This window comes from Bubalus bubalis, chromosome 14, assembly GCF_019923935.1.
Source record: "Bubalus bubalis isolate 160015118507 breed Murrah chromosome 14, NDDB_SH_1, whole genome shotgun sequence".
NCBI lineage: Eukaryota > Metazoa > Chordata > Mammalia > Artiodactyla > Bovidae > Bubalus > Bubalus bubalis.
The window spans coordinates 8,127,951-8,147,978 of NC_059170.1; the positions used below are offsets into that span (position 1 = coordinate 8,127,951).

At 49.9% G+C, this 20,028-nt stretch overlaps 1 protein-coding gene across 3 annotated transcripts; it reads right to left on the reverse strand.

The window, feature by feature from the left end:
• Nucleotides 1-2,849: 2,849 nt before the first annotated feature.
• Nucleotides 2,850-16,650, reverse strand: SLC2A10 (solute carrier family 2 member 10). 3 transcript variants are annotated; one of them, XM_006051389.4, is made up of 5 exons: nucleotides 15,818-16,650; nucleotides 8,056-9,324; nucleotides 7,374-7,496; nucleotides 5,148-5,283; nucleotides 2,850-4,621 (listed from the first exon to the last, which is right to left on the reverse strand). In XM_006051389.4, the coding sequence occupies exons 1-5, from the start codon at nucleotides 15,819-15,821 to the stop codon at nucleotides 4,543-4,545; spliced, it is 1,611 nt and encodes a 536-aa protein (XP_006051451.3). In that variant the 5' UTR covers nucleotides 15,822-16,650; the 3' UTR covers nucleotides 2,850-4,542. The 3 variants fall into 3 exon arrangements, 2 of the variants coding, with proteins under 2 accessions (XP_006051451.3, XP_025119125.3); XR_003102993.3 differs by lacking the exon at nucleotides 15,818-16,650 and having other exon boundaries at nucleotides 2,850-3,095; nucleotides 4,426-4,621; nucleotides 8,056-15,298; XM_025263340.3 differs by lacking the exon at nucleotides 15,818-16,650 and having other exon boundaries at nucleotides 8,056-15,298.
• Nucleotides 16,651-20,028: the final 3,378 nt, after the last annotated feature.

A 20,028-nucleotide genomic window follows, 5' to 3' on the forward strand; every position in this document is an offset into this window, starting at 1 on the left:
CAGACTAGATGGGCTGGGGTACCCTGTTGTTATGGTAGATGTAGAAAGTTCCCCGAGGAGAGAGAGGAGACACCCACTGCCTCTTAATGTCAAGGCTGGGAACTGATACCTTGTAGCTTCAGCCCACATCCTATTGGCCAGAGCAAGTCACATGGCCAAAGTCAACATCCATGGTAGTTTCCAGAGCTTGGCTGCTGTGAATAATACTATAGTGAACCTGGTATGCAGATAACTCTTTGGGATACTGATTTCAGTTTCTTCAAACATGTACCTAGGAGTGGGTGCTCACGTGATAGATCTCCTTTCAACCTTCTGAGGATCCACCACACTGATTTCTCTCGTGGCTGCAACGGTTTGCAATCCCCACCAATGGAGCAGGTCCCCTTTCCTCTACGTCCTCGCTGACGTCTGTCATCTCTTCTTTTTTATTATGCTCATCCTCACCCGTGTGGTCTTATTGTGGTTTTGATAGTGGTTTTGCCATGTACCTGTTGGCCATTTGTATGTGTTTGGAAGAAAATGTCTGTTCAGGTCCAGCACCCAGTTTTAAATTCGATTATGAGCTTTTTTGCTATTGAGTTGAGTTCCTTATATACTTTGGAGATTAACTCCTTATCAGATTTAGAGTTTGCAGGTATTTTCTTCCGTTCTGTCCATTGCCTTTTCCACTCACTGAGCTTTTCCTTTGCTGTGTCGGAGCATTTGGAGGGTGAGTGTGAGGCTTTGAGTTCCTGGGCTTCCAGTGAAACCTGCTTGTCAGGCTGGCTGACATGTGCATTTTCTGCCCACGTGCAGCAGGCGTGTACATTAATCCAGTATCAACATGGCTAATCTATAAGATGGTGTTTGCAGGGATTTGTCCTAAGGCTAGGATGTGGGATCTAGATTCAACAAGAAGGACAGTGAAGCCCATGAGCCTCTTGATGGGTTCTGGAAGAGCACTGGAGTCAGGGATCAGCATTTAGAGATCAGAGATCTCAGTGAGGTCAGAGAGTTATTGCCAGGGGGAGCATTCAAGTACTAGGAGAAATGTTAGCACATGGTGGCCAGGAAGTGGGATGTTTGATATAAAACATTAAGACTGAGTAGGGCTTGAGGCTGACCAGGTTTGGGGTGGAACAGGAGGCTGATGGAATGGCAGGTACAGGGACCCAGAGAGGCCATGCTGAGGTGTCATCCAAGAGGATGCTAGAGCTGGAGAGGGTCAGTCATCTTCCTTGTAAGCCTTGGTTTCCTTATCCACAAAGGAGGAGTGGAGATTCCCCTCCCAAGTCTCATGACCCATGACCTCAGGCACAGGCTGTGATTGGTTTCACATCTTGTCCCATGAATGAGCAGCCCCTCAAAGCAGCAGGGAGATAGTGGGTGGATGTGCACAGCCTTCTCCTCTGCTGGAGGACCCATCCCCCCATCCCTCCAGTCCTCCTTGAAGGACACTTGCTGTGGGGACCTTGCTCTTGTCTCCATGGTTCCAGGCTGACACTGCCAATGCTCCTCTCCAGCAGGGTCTGGTTAGGGAGTAACTGAGGCACCCTGTCTCTTTCTTGGTGCTTAAGCTTTCCTTGATCGTTTCACTCTAGCACTACATCAACCAAAGACTGGGAAGTGTAGTGCCCATGGCATTGGAAATGGTTTTCGGTGGTTCACAAACATGTAAATGTGCTGAATCACACCACTGTTCTTTCAATCCAGACACAATCTTAGGATGGTGCTACTATGTCATGAACACCTCTCTAACTTGCTAAGCCCCCCTTTTCAACACAGAGGAGGCCTTAAGCTCAAATCCATCAGTTGTTGACAATATTGCAAAAGAATCAAATCCAGTGGAACTGGATTACTTCCATAGTATTTTTGTGGTTTCTATTTCTGTAACTGATGTTCTTTTTTTTTTTTTTTTTGTATTCACCAACATCACCCACAAAGAGTATTTTATACCATTGAGTCTGATCATGCCATTCCATTGTCAAAGTTCTCCAGTGGGTCCTCAGAACACTTATAAGAAAGTCAGAAATGCTTGTTTTCTGGAAGTTCCTTCATGATCTAACCCCTGCTGACCTCTTCCTCATCTTCTGTCATCACTCTACCCTTCACTCACTCCTCCTTCGCATTCCTCCGAGGTGGAATCTCAGTCTGACCTCAGGGCCTTTGCACATGCAATACATCCCCTGCCTGATCCATGAGTTTATGACCCTGATCAAAACAGAGGAGAACCCACCCTAAGACTGGAAAAGTATCCCCTTAGGCTGACAGGAAAGGAGAACTCAGAAGGTTGCGGGCTCCTGCAGAGAAAATTAGGTCTGAAGGAGCCAAAACAGTGGCTGTAAGCAATGGTGGCTGGGTAAATGCTGCTAGTGGACTGGTAATAGTTGCTCTTTAGGGGGAAAAAAAAAATGTATGTATGTAAATTTTACTGGGATAAAAGATGTACTGTTGCACAAACCTGACAAATTTACAAACAATAATAAACACTTCATTGTAAATACTCTTTATTGTAAACTCCAGCTAGCTAACTAATTCTCTCAGAAATGTTTTCACTGATTTTCCTGTCAAACTCTGGATTCCAAAACCAACTGTCACTGCAATTTAGCCATGATTTCACAAACTCAGACCACGAGGAAATGCTTGACGGCAACATGACTCGGTAAGGAAGGTGCTCTCGTTGCTGAAGCATGAGTGCAGTTGTGATACGAATGCCAGGTGAAATGTTTGCTCATGTGAACGAGTAAGATGGAAGGAAAACAAGGAAGGTGTGTGTTCAGACTCCTTCTCTGGTGACATGAGTCACCTGTTGGCTGAACTGGATAATAATCCCTCCATTTTTTTGTGCCATTCACAATATATCGACTACAGACACAACAAAGTGTTAAGTTTAATTTACATTATTAACATCTTATCAATCACATTGTTGAGACTGGAAAATCAACAAAACAATACATCAAGCCCTGATCTGTCGTGTTCTTCAGTCTCTCTGATGCAAAGACACTCCTTGCGGATGTTTCAAGTGACCAGCATGACATCACTGAATGCAGAATCGGCAAGGGGTGGGCAGTGCCCCTTCCCCATGCTCCTCTTGTGATACAATAGCTGTAATTCACCTTAAGAGCACAGACAAAAGCAAAATGCAGTAAAATGAGGAAGTGATGAGCTTAGAGTATAATTACCTTGGTTTTTAAGATAATTTATTTAAGTATAAATTTAAATAATTTAATTTTTTAGCAACTGTGTTTAATAATGAGCTTGCAAGAGTCTGAAAATTTAACAGTCGGCTTTCACAAGCCAGCATAAGTCAGCTCCAGTGCTCTAAAGGAACCATCTAGAAATGGGAGGAGAGGAGGACTCAAGAGGGGCCAGAGTCCTGTGGGGTGGAGCTATTTGCTCTGTCTCCATTAGACTCAACCCTTGTGGCCTGGGGCAGTGGGGAGTGACCCTTTACAATGTCCCAAAGGTAGGGACCTAGGTATTGAGGGTAAAGAGAAATCCCATTCACCCTGACCAGCTGAATGGGACTAGTTGAAGACACTCCTGATGGGAGACAGAGATTAAATACACTCTTAGGGGGAAAGTCAACTCCATTCTACAGAGGTGGAAATGGAGGCTTGAGGGAGTTGTTATTTATTCAAGGTCAGTAGCTGCCAAGAGGTGGAGGCCACACCAACAACCGGGTTTGTTAGCTTTCAGACCTATCTCCTTTCCGCAAAGTCCTCCTGTGCCATCCTGGAAACTGCTCTTGGAGCGCATGACCCGCATTGTGATGGCCCTTGGATTTTAGGGCACACAACTCTGGAATTCTTCACCTTTCCCCTAATTAAAACTTATCTCCCCTAAAGGGATGAGAGCAACTTGAAAGCAGGGCCGATGCTGATTATCTGTGGTACTGCCAGCCTTTAAAATTCTGACTCATTGGCTTCTGAAGATATCTTAAGAACCACCTGGTTCAGATCCCCCATTGTACACACAAGGGAAGCTGAGGCCCACAGTCAGACAGCAAGAACACCTTCAGTCAGGGCTAGAATTCAAGCCTCCTACCAACCATCTGAGTCGCTGGTGAATGACAAGTGTTCTGGGCAAGGGAATTGGAGGGGTTGAACAAAATGAGATCTGAATACCAAAAAGCAGGTGTTCCCCCCCAAAAGTCCCAGCCAGATGGAGAAAGAGAGCAGATAATATGGTATCCTTTGCTGGATTTAAGGGTGATTCCAGGAGTGACTTCCTGCCAGGGTGGTACATTTGAGATTCTTTGAGAAAGCCCACAGAGCAGCAGAGTCACTGTGAGATGCTCTCATCATGGCATTACTGCAGAGATGTGCGGAGTCAGTGGGGAAACTGAGGCATGAAGGCAGAGCCTCAGGAACCCTCTGAGCCTGAGACTCAAAATGAAGACTGCAGCTCTCAGACTTTCATCCCTTTTCCCCCAGCAAAACAGACCTCTTCTGGAGCAGGGGCGAGTCTTGAAGGGCCATCTAGCACTTGTGTTCTGGGGCCCAGGCAAGCAAGAAGCTGAAGACTAGAGCCATGGTTCCAGCACCTTCCAGATGGACCCCCTCAGGAGGCTGCAGAGACCTCGATACGACTGTACTGGACGCCAGCTGAGCTCTGCCTGTGGCCAAAGCTCAGGGGGAACCTGGAGTGCAGAGAGCAGGTGGGGTCAGAGGTTGGCAGGGCCTGGCGGCCTTCCCTGGGGGTGATGGGAGTGAACAATGCTTGGGGTCCCCATCCCATCTCCTCCCCACTCCTACCTGACCCTTCCTGTTTTCTGCCTTAATGTACCTTTTCTTTGAACGGCCCAGGTCTTCCCCCTGGTCTTCCTGGGTCCACCTGTGCCCTCTACAGCCAGATCTCCCCATCACAACCAGGCTGACCCTCCTAAACACAAAGACTAGCTCCTGTCCCTCCTGCTGGGAAGTGACATCATGCCCAACCAGCCTCTCCCACATCACCGCCCTCCAGTCCCACTTTTCCCATCCCATCCAAGGAGAAAAGCTTGTATACAAAGATAGGACAAAAGTCATTGTGTCCAGGCAGTAAGAACAACAGGAAGAGAAGAAAAACACTCTTCTGCAAAGGCAAAGTGTAAGGACTAAATCCCGAAGCAAAGTGCTCACGGTCTGAGGTCACTCTTCCTCCTTGGCCAGCCCTGACCACCTTACCATTTCTTCTGGAATTGCTGGTCTATGTCTGCCAATGACTGGCCTTTTGTTTCTGGGACAAATAAATAGATGAAGCCCAGGCCGAAGACAGCAGTCAGACCGTAGAGCAGGAAGGTCCAAGACAAGCCAATGGCACCTGAGAACAACAGGGTGGAACATGGGCGGAGCTTAGCCTGGGCCAACTGGTTGACCAGTGTTCCAGATGAAACACTGAAAATCAGTTTACCTTGAACAGATTCTCCAGATGGTAGATTTGCAGAATGACTAATACACTGTCAGATAAAAGTACCACAAAGCAGGAGTGGGACTGGTTGTCCCAGAGGCAGGCAAAGGCCCAGGACCCAAATCCACAAAACATCTGGGACTGAACCTGTGTCTCCTGTGTCAGCAGGTGGATTCTTTACCTCTGAGCCACCTGAGAAGCTTGACCTCCACTTAATGCTTATACCAGCAGACAGAGAGTGTTGGGCTGGGAGAAGGACTGAGTTCTAGTCTTCTGATTACCTGGCTAGACTTGGGAAGGATGTATTTCCCAATCTATGAGATGGGGATGGTAGGATATGAAATAGTTCTAAGAAGCCCTTCCTCCCCTTGCTTCCTTCCTCCTCTCTCTCCCCTCCTTCCTCTCTTATCTCTCATTCATTCCACATAAAAGGAATGCTTGAAACTGAGGAACCAGTGAGAAATCTGAATTCCCAAAGACTGGGTGTGGGAGACAGGCATGGTGGACGGGTTCTTCCACCAGTATTTCCCACAGCCCCCAAGGGCTCCTCCTTTGAAGGGGAAACCCTTGGCTGCAGGAAGTGGGAAAAAAACTAAACTCTCAGAACTGTGCCTTGGGGGTGGAGGGCCCCCCCACCGACCCATCACCTGGGCCCCGATGACCCCTGGCCTTGGGTCACAAGTATCCTCTGCATCTTGGACACCCCTCCCTGGTGTTCTGGGCCCATATAATTCCCACCCCACCCCACCAGCACTCAGACTGGGTCTGAATGCTAGGTAGGAAGAGAAGATGTCACTCAAACCAGATCTGAACAGAGCTTCCTGCTGGCAGGCGGGCACGAGCCAGTTTAAGCTGAAAATTTAGAATGAAAAGGAAAGGTTGTGGCTCCTGCTAGTCTCAGACACGTTCTCTCCAGGGGTAGGGGTGGGTGGGGGAGTGGACCTTCCCCTCTTCTCTGGCCTGGAGGATTTTACAGTGTGTCTGAGAGTTCTGGATGTTGTCAGGCACTTCTGTGGAGCTTCTGCACAAAATTTTATTTGGAGAATTGTTCTGCTGCTGCAAATAGGAAAAAAATGCAAACTCCTCTGCTGTAGAGTGGAAACTTTTAGTTACTGGGGGAGAATGGACTTGCCTTGATGGAGGCAGAGAGCAAAGGCCCACACTCAGGGCTCCCAGTCTCTGTACACCCTACCTGGAGCACAAACCCGGGGTTTGAGAACAAACTCATCCCCTCCCCCACCAGTCAGGGACCAAGGAGAACTGGACGCTTCCCCTCTATCCCTCCTTCAGCCTCAACTCCCAGGTTGTCAATAAAGCCAATTCCTCCACTCCCTGCCCACTGACCCGCCTGCTGCCAACTAATGGGGCCTGGAATGAAGTAGAAATTTCGCAGGTCATATCTTCTGTTGTCTTTGTCTTTCAACCCCTCTCATTCTTTCACTAGCACCTCAGTTTTCCTTCAGGGAACCCTCCCCCAACTCTCAGTCCATGAAGTGGGGTGTCTAACACCCCACCTTGTTCAGACTGGGTATGTGGCCCAAGGCCTGGGCATCAGAATATTGCAGCTTTCCAGTGACAGTTCAGTGATGGGCATGTGATCTTGCTGGGCCAATGAGAGTCAGTCCCAGGACATGAGTGAGAGCCATTGGAAAAAACAGGGTCTCCTTCCCAGGGGGCTGCCAAGATGAAGAGCCCCGCTTATGGTTATCTTTGCAGCCACGCAGTGGGTCTGCCCCAGAATGAAGCTCACAGCACGGAAGGCAGAGCCAAGAGAGTATGAAAGCGGGCCCACAGTTTTGTTGAAGCTTCTGGATCAGTCATGGTTAAAAACAGCTACTACCCTCCTCTTTTCATGACTTAAAACAAAAACATTACCTTTTGCTCATAAACTGGTTTGTATGGGATTTTCTGTCACTTACACCCAGATGATATGGAAGCCTGGGCTCTGTTTGGAGGCAGTTGTTTCTGGATCTTGGGCCAGGGAATTAGGTTAGAGGACTCACCGATGAGGTCGAGGAAGGAGAGGCTGATGAAGAGGTTGGCGGCCCAGTTGAAGCTGTTGCAGAAGGCAAAGGCCCTCCCTCGGATCTCCATGGGGTAAATCTCGCTGAGGACAAGCCAGGTCACTAGGACAGGAGGGCAGAGAGGATTCCTAGTAGCTGGGACCCAGGGCCTGGCACCCACAGTCCAGTAGACAGCCCCCCAACAATGGGACTCAGTGCAGGGTCAGGCCCTTGACACCCATTTCTCCCTGCTGTTTCACCCACGTGGCAATAAGATTCCTTTTAGAAGGCCCAGCAACCTAGGTTTGCCCAGGAAACCAACGGGTTTCCTGGGACCCCAGACTTTCAGTGTCCCAGGAAAACTGGGATGGTTGGTCACCCTATTTATTAAATTCCTTTCCAGTCAACCCTTCTGAGTGACCTATCCAGGGGCACATTCTGGCTTTATGAAGCTTAAAAGATTTGGGGTCTTTATAAGGAAGAAAACATGACAGGAACAAATTAGGCTCCTGCTCTTGGAAGAAGTAGCTTCAAGGAAGCAAGGAGCCCTGGAGTCTGAGCTCATTATTCTCATGGTCAAGCCACCTCTGGTCCTTCTGAGACCCTGACAGGTTCAGTCCCCAGGCTTTCCGCTAGGAGGGGTAGAAGGCTTCCAAGTTACCTGCAGAAGACTCCCACTTACCGGGTCCAAAGCCAATGGAGAAGGCGCTCACAAAGACCATCATGCAGACCAGCGCAGTCCAGTGCAGCAGGGCGTGCTCGGGGGTGGGAGAAAGACGTGCAGGGGGAGTGAGGCTTAGGGCTGTAGGGTCCTCGGCTCCGGGAGGAGGCCTGGTCTTCTCAGAGGTTGACAAGACTGGCTGCCTGGGGCTCTGGTCAGTCGTGGGTGGCAGCGGTGGAGCCAAGCCCCTGGGCAGGCCAGAGTCTCCAGGGAGCCCTGACAGCCTGGTGGCATTGGGCACAGCCAGGCAAGCTGGGCCTGAGTGCAGGGGCACAGCAAAGCTGACGAGGCCGAGGCCACTGACCGACAGCGCCATGAGGGCACAGCCAGCGAGCAGCAGCGCCCTGCGGCCAGCTCGGTCCACCAGCCCCATGGCCATCAGGGTAGCCGCCACCTTCACCGCACCGAGCCCCACGGAGGCCAGCACAGCGGAGGAGCCTCCCTGGAAGCCAACCGACTGGAAGATGGTGGAGGCGTAGGCGAGCACGTTGGGCTGCCCGGTCAGCTGCTGGAAAAGCACCAGCCCCAGCCCCACGACGGTCCGGACCCGCATGTTGTCCCGGGCCCTGAAGAGGTCCACAAAGGCGTATCTCGGCCTCCCCAGGTCCAGCTTTGTGGCCTCGCCTCCCTGCAGCGGGATGAGGTCCTTGCGGGCTGCAGCCCCGACTGTACCAGCAGGGAGGAAGAGGAGGCTGAGAGACTGCAGGAGAGCGGGCGCAGCGGCCCAGCCAAACATGTGCCTCCATCCCCTGGGGGTGCCGACCAGTGCATAGTTGAGCGCGTAGGAGAGCAGGACACCCACGGTGATGCCTGCCTCGTAGAGGGCCACCAACACTCCCCGCTGCCGTGGGCCCGCCAGCTCAGACACATGGATGCAGCAGGCCATGGAGGAGAGGGAGATGGCAAAACCAGCCACCGAGCGGCCCAGGAGCAGCCAGGCCAGGGAGCTGGCCAGGCCCAGGCTCAGGCTGCCTGCCAACAGCACCAAGTTGCTCCCGAGGATGGCTTGCTTCCGGCCATAGCGGTCGATGAGGCAGCCCCCTACCAGGGAGGCAAGGAGAGCCCCCAGGAGCAGGCTGCCCACCAGAAGCTCCTGCTGTGAGCAGCTCAGCCCGAAATCAAGCTGCAGCGGCAGCAGGGCACCTGATATGACTGCCAGTTCATAGCCAAAGGTCAGGCCACCCAGAAAGGACACCGAGGCACACAGGGGCAGGAGGAGTGAAGGTCGGCCTGAAAAACAAAAGTGACAGGGCGGGTGCAGAATGTTTCCATGCCAGACCATCCAACCGTCCATCTGTCTGTCCCTTTCCATCTGTCCAGCTCTCCATCTCTCCATCTATTCACTCATCTATTTGTGTATCCGTCTATATATCCATCTATTCATTTATTCATCCATCTATCCATATACCCACACATACACGCACACATGCATGCACTTCTTCCTTTATCCTTCATCCATTTCTTTCTTCATTCATCTCTCCCTCCATCCTTCCTTCCATCCATTTACCCATCCATTCATCCACTCCATCTGTTCATCCAGTTATTGATCAATTTACCCATCCCTTCATCATCCACTCCTCCATCCACCCACCTGCTTCATCCACCACATATTCTTCCATTCATTGGTCCACTCATCTACCCCTTAAATCACCCAAACATCCATCCATTTATCCAAAAATATATTCATCCACCCGTCATTGTATTCTATTCACTATTTACCCAGATACACACACACACCCATCCATTCATTCATCCATCCAATCAGTCAAAAAAATTATCTGGCATCTACAGCACACTAGGCTGTGTTCTTGGGGCTGGCAATACAGTGGTGTTTTCAAGGACCTGACATTCTAGTAGAAAAAGGCAGATAATAAATGAATAGGTGATAGGTGTCATTAAAAAAAAAAAAAAAAGAGCAGGTAATGCCGGGAAAGACTGAAGGCAGGGGGAGAAGGGGACGACAGAGGAAGAGATGGCTGGATGGCATCACCAACACGATGGACATGCGTTTGAGCAAGCTCTGGGAGTTGGTGATGAACAGGGAAGCCTGGCGTGCTGCAGACCATGGGGTCGCAAGGAGTTGGACACGATTGAGCGATTGGGCTGAGCTGAAAGGGGGTTGAGAGCGATGGAGGGGTTCTGTTTTAAATAGGGTAGCCAGACAGCTAAGGCATCTCTGAAGAGGGAAAACTGGAGCAGAGATCTGAATGAAGTGAGGGTGAAAGTCATGTCAAGTATGGGAGAAGAACATTCTAGACAAGGGAATAGCAGAAACAAAGGCTCTGAAGCTGGACAGTTTGGGGCATGTTTGAAAAATAACTATTAATAGCTAATACTCCTATGGTACTAAGTACCAGGCTCTGTTTTAAGGGTTTTACATGGATTTATTCATTTAATTCTTACAACAACCTTAAACTCTACTATTATTACCATCATCCTCCAAGGCACAGAGAGGTAAACTTTTTCATGCTCACACAGCAAGTAAGTGGCAACGTTGATGTGACTAGAGCGTTCAGGCTTTTAATCATGGCCTATTGAGCAAGGAGGCCGGAGTGGCTGGAGATCAGTAAGTGAGAGTAATGGGTGATGAGGTAGGAGAGGTAGGCAGGGGCCAGATCAGGAGGACACTGACAAATTTCACTTTCAGTGGACTCTAGGCACTTTTTTTTTTTTAAATCGAACTCTTAAAATGTGGCCAGTGTAACTGAGGAACTGCGGTTTTAATTTTATTTAATTTTAATTAAGTGTAACAATAGCCACATGTGGCCAGCAACTACTGTACTGGGAGAGTAGCTAAACAGGTTGCTCTTAATTTTTAATTCGCATATTTAAACAAATATTTCTGGAAGCATCTAGAGTAATCCAGACATATCTGTCTCACCCACCCCCTACCCTGGACCTGACAAGAACATTTGTAACATTGTAGTCAGATTTATGGAGTATTTGCTCTGGACCAGGCACTGCTTTGAGCCCTTTTAGTGGACTAGCTCATTTAATTCTCACAACTTTATGAGGTGGGCTTTTGTATTATTTATGAAGGAGTAAACTGATCGCCATGCTTCTCAGGTGGTGCTAATGGTAAAGAATCTGCCTGCCAATGCAGGAGATGCAAGAGACCTGGGTTTGATTGGGAAGGTCCCCTGGAGCAGTGAATGGCAGCCCATTACAGTATTCTTGCCTGGAGAATCCCCATGGACGGAAGAGCCTGGTGGGCTAAAGTCCATGGGGTCACAAAGAGTAGGACATCGCTGAGCAGCTGAGCACACACATACAAACTGATTATCAGAGACATGAAATGACTTGCCTAAGATGAAGAGTATTAATGGTAAGTAGCTTGTTGAGATTCAAAGCCTGGCAGTCTGGTTCCACAGTCTGTACCCTTAGGCATTCCAGTATAAAACCTTGGCAGAATAAGATTTCACTGTTTTCTCACTTCTGCCTCACCCCATCTATGTTAGGCAATTTTTGTGCAGGGGCGGGGAGAGGACTTTCATGGGTGGAGGAATCACTTCCCCCCACCCAGCTCATTTTTCTCCACATCACCTCTGCCCCCCAGGAAACAACCCCCTACCATTCCCTGGCTGGCCTAGTCCTTCCTCTTCATGACCATCAACCAACACCCTGGGGGGACCATGCTGCCCAGGTCCTGCCCCTTGTCCCCCACTTCTGCCCCACCTCCCTCAGTTTCTAGAGTTCACTGCCAGAAGGGAAGGTTCATCCAGGCAGTGAGGCAATGTGAGGCAATCCCATGCAAACACAGAACTTTTCTGCCATGTCCTGGGTTCTTCTGGAGGTGAATGGGAACCCAGCCAAAGGGCCCAGGGGCAAAGCTAACCGTCCACAGGTTCCACTGGAAAATGCTGAAGGACAGACTCAGGTCTCAGTGGTAAGAGCAGAACAACAACAACAAAGGAAGATCAAACAGTAATAATAACAAGTGTCGCTGACAGAGTGTCTCCTCTCTGCAAAGACTCCAGGTGCCTTCTCTCAAGTCACCTTGGTGACGACTTTAGGTGGTACTGCTCCCATTACCCCCACTTGACAGATGGGGAAACTAAGTCTCAGATTCTAAGTGTTCTGTGAGAAACAAAGTGTTCTCACAGCTGGGAAGCAACAGGATCAGGACTCAAACGCTGTCCCATCTGACTCCCAAACCCATGTATTTAAGCTTTCCAAGGCTCCCACCACCTGCTCTATTAAGACCTAACTCATTAGCATGACCTCCCAGTCCCTGCACGAGCTGGTGGCCCCAGCCTACCTCCTTGGCCACCTCTCCTCTCCACCCCTACCCCCACCCCTCCAACACACCCTGCAAACACTTGTTTCCAGCACACATCCTAGAGTTTCATGCTGCTCTGCCCTCTACACGACCTGGTTCCTCTCTTCCCGACCTCTGTTCCCCAAATGCTCACTCATCCTCCTCAGTCCCAGTTCACCTCCCTGAGGGGCTCTGGTAATACACATCTGTGATCTGGCCTCAGTCCCCTGTGCTCTGTGGGGAGCTGCCTTCACCTCCCTGAGGGGCTCTGGTAATACACATCTGTGATTTGGCCTCAGTCCCCTGTGCTCTGTGGGGAGCTGCCTTCACCTCTCCTGTCTTCATCCCTCAGTCTCTGGATCTGGGTGGACTTGACCTCCCCACCTCCAGCCCCCATCACCGAGCTCCAGACGTTGTGTCTGTGACCCAGATCTGACTACCTAGCAGGTTCTCCCGCCTTGGGCAGTGGTGAATGCCACGTGGCTGACCCTGAGCCAGTGAGAGACAGTCCAGCCCAGGGTGGTTGCTTATTTGGGGTTCTGAGCTGGTAGTTTATCTGCCTGGAGCAGCTGAGGGTCATCTTTCCCTAGCAGGGAATCCTGACTACACTGCCTGAGCTCCTAGATCCACCCATGCCTGAAGCTGTGGATTTTTCCCAGACCAATAAATAAATATGTTTTTTTTTTTTTTTCTGGTTAAGCTAGTTTGACAGAGACTCTAATTCCTGTACATCTTCCTCAACTTTCCAAGTCATATTTTTCTCTTCCAGCCAATTCTGCTTTCTTCTGCATTTGCTTAAGTAATCGTGAAATTGAAGTGTTTTCCTTATTAAACAGGACATGATGAGAACAGAGACTTACTGTCTCCGTGTCTCTAGGCCTCAGCCCCACCCTGAAACCTAAGATGGGCCAATTAAAGCTTCTACTGAGTGAATGAAAGACTGAGTCAAGATCCACAGCAGTATCTCCACATCCCATTCCAAGGACTGTGTCAGATACATTTGAACTTTATTTAATGCTCTAGAGCAGCCAGAGAGATCCTATGATAGTCCAAGTCAGGCCACATTATTCTGCTCAGAGCCCTCCAAGGCTCATCTTTCTCTGTGAAAAAAGCCAAAGTCCTGACAGTGACCTTCAAGGCCCTATAGGACCTGCCTCCTCTCACTGAGCTCCTGCTGCACCAGCCTCCTTGAGGTTCCTCCTCACTCCATGCCCGTCTCAAGTCAAGGCTTTTTACCAGGTCTCACCTCTGCTGGGAAAGCCCTTTCCCTCCATTTCAGCGACCCCAACCCTGCTTCCCTCTGGTCCTGCTCAAGCATCACCTTTTCATGAGGCCTTCCCTGGTGCTCTACTTAAAACTGCAAGCTCCCATGGCATCCAGCGCTTCATATTCCACTTTGCTGCTTGTTTTCCTCCATGGTATTTGTCATCATCTGAAATAACTATACATTTTACATATTTGCGGGTGCTCAACAACCAGAATATCAGGACTAAAGGGACACGAATTCTTGTGAGTTCTCAGTTGTCTCCTGATGCTGAGGACAGTTCCTGGCATACAGTAGACACTCAGTAAATACTGGCTGAGTAAACACATGATTGAATGAATGCGTGAATTCAGGACATAGGGGATCCAGACAGAAAGGATTTGGGCTCTTGAGCATCTTGGCGGATTCAGGGTCTGGAAGTGGCCATGGACAGGAAATGGAGTAAATCCTGGCCTCCAGATTATGACAGCCCAGCCTGAGTTTAGGTAGTAGATGGTTCAGCAGGTAAACAATCTGCCTGCAATGGAGGAGATACAAGAGACCTGGGTTCGATCCCTGGGTCAGGAAGATCCCCTGGGGGAGGAAATGGCAACCCACTCCAGTATTCTTGCCTGGGAAATTCCATGGACAGAGGAGCCTGGTGGGCTACAGTCCATGGGGTTGCAAAAGAGTCGGTCAGGACTGAGCGACTAAACGACTCCCTTTCTATGGATTGTCTGTCTAAATATAGTATGTGAAACTGGCTCACGCTGGATGAAGTCCCTCAGTTCTTGAAAGCAGAGCTTCCCAGGGGAGAGAATCAAGGGGCAGGTGGAGACGAAAAACCCAGGTCATGGCTGCACATGTCACCAGCCCCAAGTCGCAGAGCACCTTCGGTGAATGACACTAGAGCAGCATCTCAGCCAGAGGCACAAGGAATTGGATCCCTCCCCGGCCAGAGACCTGCTGTGGCTTCCCTTGCAACTCCAGGGAAAAGCCAGGGGTGAAGCTGACGCATGCAAATATCTTCACGCAGACGGCTGGCTTCCAAGTGTCCCAACAACAGGTGATATAAGTGAGACTGTTGTTGATACTATCCGTCAGCTCACTTCCTTTTCCAGAAGCCATACCTGTAGCAGCTGCCTTAATTCCTGCATTAACCCTGTGTCCCAGACACTGGTGCCGTTCCCATTTTACAGCTGAAGCAACTGGGGCACAGAGAAGTAAAGACATTTGCCTAGGGTGAGTTTATCAAGTCACAGAGCAGAATCTGAACTTGAGTAGTCTGATTCCAGAGTTCCGATGTTGGGTGTGATTAAAAAAAAAAAAGAAATCTCACGTTAACGGATCATTTACTATGTGCAAGTGGTATATGGAGTATTTAAGTTCATATTCTCATGTCATTCACATGGCTTCCCTGTGATGGGGTGTTTCCTGGTGACTGTTTTGGAGATCCGGAAACTAAGGTCAGAGAAGTTAACTACCCTGTCCTAGATCAGGATGCACCTGGGAAATGGGAAAATGAGGGCTGGAAACCCCCACCACCCGTCTTTCTGACTCCCCAAATCTACATACAGGTCCACTGAGTCCCCAACCCCCAAACCAATGTCTGCCAGGTAGTAGGTGGATCAATGATTGATCTTTTGAGGCTTCTGAATCCAGAGAGAAAAACACAAACCTTAGTCCCCCGGAGCAACAAAGAAGTTTCCTAATCTTCCCCCGACCCCCACACCCCCGCCCCCACTTTCCTCTATCTCCCGTCTATTAGGCATCTGACAGCAGAGGTTTTTGTCTGTTTTGTGTAGAGCAGCATCCCAAGCCTAGAACAGTGCCTGGAGAGAAGTGCTCAGCGAATCCATGAATGAGTTTGCTCCTTTCGGAGCCTCTTCTTCGTCTGCAGAATAAGAGCAATTTCACTCGTGGGACGCTGCAAGGCTTCAAGCGGTCAGGAGAGGGTAGGGCCCCAGAATAAGCTCCTGGTATCAAGTTAAGGAGCCCTCTCAGGTCACTTTTTTTCTGGGCAGAAAGGAGAGTGGAAGGAAGTGGGCCCAAGTCCCTTCCCAGCCCCCAGCCAAGGCCTGCTGTCCCGGCGGCCACCCGAGTGGGCGGTATCTGGTCTGGGAGCGGCAGCGGCAGGCAGAGGGTGCGCGCGCGCAAGGATGGGGTCGCGGGGCTTCCCGGTCCGAAACACCCTTCTGCCCGCAGCGCCGATCGCGACTTACCCATGGTGACCAGGGCTCCCGAGGCGAGTAGGGAGCGCCGGGGGACTGGATGTGCATCGCCCCCGCCGAGTCCCCGTCTCGGCAGCCGCAGCCGGACAAACTTTCCGGCCCGCCTCCGTCCCTCCCTCCCCGCCTGTCCGCCTGCAGCGCCGCCGCCACGTCGGCCAGCTCAGGGCCCCTGTACTCAGGGGGCGGGACAGCGGTGCGCTTGGGACGTCGCCAGTCTCGCCCGGCCTGGCTGGGACCCCACCCACCGTCATCCCGGTTGCGGGTGGGGAGCCCACAATTTGTCCTCCTAGAGGAAAGGAGTCAGAATCACTGCGATCCACGCTAGTTTGGCCTCTCCAGCGAGCGTGTGTGCATCCACACTGACACACCCACTTCAGCCGCTCAGGCTTTCACGGATTCATGTTCCATTCATTGAACACTTAGGTTTGGACACCTCCCATCTGCCCTCAGGCACTCTCCTATGTATTGAGGATGGGCTGGGAGAACCAGAAAGACAGTTCGTTCTATTCCTGTGGAGTTTACTTTCTGGTGTGGGAAGCAGAAAGATAAATAGCCAAAAGAACCAGAGAAAAACCATCTAGTGATGAAGGCCAGGCAGAGAATTAAGTTAGGGTGCTAGGTTAGACAGCCACAGGTGGCTGCTTTAGCTGGGGGTGGGGAGGGGATTTTTTGAGCTAAGATCTCAGCTTCCAGACAGAAGGGAGACCAAAGGCAAAGGCCCTGCAGGGAGGAGCTTGTGCAGCATAAAAACAAACGAAGATAGAGTTTCTGGAGCACAGGGGGAGATAGTGTCTAAGGTGCGTGCATGCATGCTAAGTTGCTTCAGTCTCTGTCCAAGTCTTCTTCACCCATGAACTGTAGCCAGCCAGGCTCCTCTGTCCATGGGGATTGTCCAGGCAAGAATACTGGAGTGGGTTGCCATGCCCTCCTCAAGGGGATCTTCTCGACCCAGGGATCGAAGTCGAGGCTCTTATGTCTCCTTCATTGGCAGGCGGGTTGTTCACCACCAGCGCCATCTGGGAAGCCCAGAGTCCAGAATAGGTGTTGGCAAACCCAGATCATTTAAGTCCTTGGGAGGCCGAGGTCAGGATGAGACTTTATTCCAACTGACACAGAAATAATTGGGCAGTTCCAGCAGGTTATACGGAGAAGGCGATGGCACCCCACTCCAGTACTCTTGCCTGGAAAATCCTATGGATGGAGGAGCCTGGTAGGCTGCAGTCCATGGGGTCTTGAAGAGTCGGAGACGACTTCACTTTCACTTTCCACTTTCATGCATTGGAGAAGGAAATGGCAACCCACTCCAGTGTTCTTGCCTGGAGAATCCCAGGGACGGGGGAGCCTGGTGGGCTGCCGTCTTTGGGATCGCACAGAATCGGACATGACTGAAGCGACTTAGCAGCAGCAGCAACAGCAGCAGCAGGTTATAGGGAGAAGGCAATGGCACCCCATTCCAGTACTCTTGCCTGGAAAATCCCATGGATGGAGGAGCCTGGTGGGCTGCAGTCCATGGGGTCGCAAAGAGCCGGACACGACTGAAGTGACTTAGCAGCAGCAGCAGCAGCAGGTTGTAGGGAGCAGGAGTGGAAACAGGGGACCCTTTAGAGGCTGTTGCAGGGTGAAAAGGTGACATTGATGTGGACTAAAGTGATAGCAGTGGGGCTGGAGAAAAGTTGGCAGACAGACTTGATGAGGGCAGACGGACCGGGAGAGGGGCATTTTATGAATGAGGAAACTGAGGCAAAGGGAACTGAAGTAACTTGGATCATAAACAATACATGGAATCAACAGTGCTTAAGGACACACACTAGTATATAGCTGATCTTGAAGTCAAGCTCATGGGGAAAACCACACTCTTTCCATCAAGCTCTACTGCCTTTCTGGCATGAAGAAGAGCCCAAGGAGGCCTCTTGGCTTTTGCCACGTGATAGTTCCTCCTTCACGTGCGTATCTGGAATTGTCACCAGGAGACATACAGAAAAGCCTAGGCTGTTCCATTCCTGAGATAACTTGTAGAAATTATACGATGAAAAAGGGCAGGAAGTCTTTGATCTTCACGGCTTGCATTATGTCAGGAGGATGTTTGCAAGTCTGCTGTCGGGTTCTGTCTCTTCTAGAGAATAGAGAATCTCTCTTCACTGGTTGCCCCAAATGAGAAAGAAAAAATTCTAATTGGGCATTTTGGTAGGCGTCTTCAAAAATGACTTCCCTTGGACTTTCCTGGTGGTCCAGTGGCTGGGAGCCCACATACCAAGACAGCGAACGTGGGCTCAGTCCCTAGTCTGGGGAGATTCCACATGCCATGGGGCAAACTGCAAGCCCATGGGCCACAACTACTGAGCCCATGTGCTCTAAAGCCCATTCTCCACCACAGGAGAAGCCACTGCGATGAGAAGCCCACACACCCCAGCTAGAGAGTAGCTGCCACTCACCGCAACACTGCAACCAGCGAAGGCCGACCCAGCACAGCCACAAAAAAATTAAAATAAATAAATAAATAAATTTAAAGAATAAACATTATTTTTTAAAAAATGGCTTCCCTTGAGGCGAGGCAGGAGCTAGTAACTCATTTCTAACAAAGGGAATACAGCAAAAGTGTACTCTAAAATGTTTGTCATTTTAGAGATCAGGTTATAAAAGATGGTGATTTCCATCTTGCTCAACCTCTTCTGATCACTTACTCACTCTGATGAAGCCACCTGCTGTGTTGTGAGTTGCCCAGTGGAGAGGCCAGTGTGGCAAGAATTGAGGGTGGCCTCCAGGCAATAGCCAGGGAGGAACTAAAGCCCTCAGATTAACAATCTGTGGGGAACTAAATCCTGCCACTAATCAAATAGTCAGGTAAGCAAACAAAAAGGCAACACAAAAGAGAGATTCACAGGGACTGCAGGAATTATTAAGTTGGGTTTTCCCTTCTATGAGAAGTCAGGGAGGGCTTCCTGAGGAAGTAACATTTGAGCTGGAAATGGAAAGATGCCTAGAGGAGTTTAGGCAACCAAGAGAAGGAAGAGCACTTCTGATGTGGGAAATAGCAGCTGCAAAGGCCCCATGGCAAGAGGGAGCCTGGCAAGAATGAGACTGAGAGAAGGCAAATGTGTTGAAGATCCCAGAGCAAAGGAGAGTTTGGTGGGAGATGAATCTTCGAGAGGGACACAGGACCCCATGCAGGACCTCATGGGTCTTTGTCTGAAGCACAACAGGGAGCCACTGAAAGATTTTAAACTAGATTTCCTATGGTGAAAGTCAGAACCAGTCTGCCTATAGCAAGCCTGGGACTTTTAAATATGTTTGCACAATGGATTTTTCCAAAGGAGGGTGTTGGAAATTGGAGGAAACAAAAAGTGCCCTCCAAACTGAAAAGGTATCTTGAGAATGGAAAACAAGGCAGGCAGCTCCATATAATCAACGGATAAGTTTATTATAAGGTAACTTACAGGGTAGAATCAAGTGGACAGAGATCCAGAAGCATTTGCAGCTGCACTTTGAACCTTCAAGAGGCCATTGGGACAATTTTATAGTTAACCTAGGGTTTAGGGGTACATGCTTGGAAACAGGAAGTGCATTCCTAAGTCAAGATTTATGAATGGGTAACTAGTTTTTGCAGGAACCAAGACTACATCAGCAAAGGTCTTCGTCGTTTGGAGGCTAACAAAGCATAGAGGCCACCTGGACCTAAAAATCACTGATGACAGAGAAGAGATTTATTACACAGAACAGCCATAGGTAGGGTGAGCAGAAGGACAGAAGGAACTGTACAGACCCAAGATGGCCTCAGTTATGCTAACAACCATACAGAGCAGTTCAGACAGATTTGGGAACCATGGAGATGACCATATGGACACTAAGAATTATGATAATGAAACTACAAACTTGGGAAACTGGTTCTATAGGAGCTTCAAGTAGGCTGAACTGAAGAAAGGTGCTGGAAACCACATTAGTACAAAACAAAGGGTCTGATGTTTGAAAAGGTTACCTTCCCTGTGTATGCATGAAACGCAGGGACTGTCACGTGCAACTTCCCAGGATCCAGATAGATTCTTGAAAGCAGATTCCGAGAGGTTTTTCAAAGAGACGCCGAAGCTTTCCGGAAATAGCCGAAGAGCTGAGAGGTGGCGCCACCAAAGCCAACCGCAAGAGTCACGAATGGCTTCCGGAAAGAGCCGAGAAGTGGAAAGAGCGACTCACCGAGAGCTGCCGAGGGT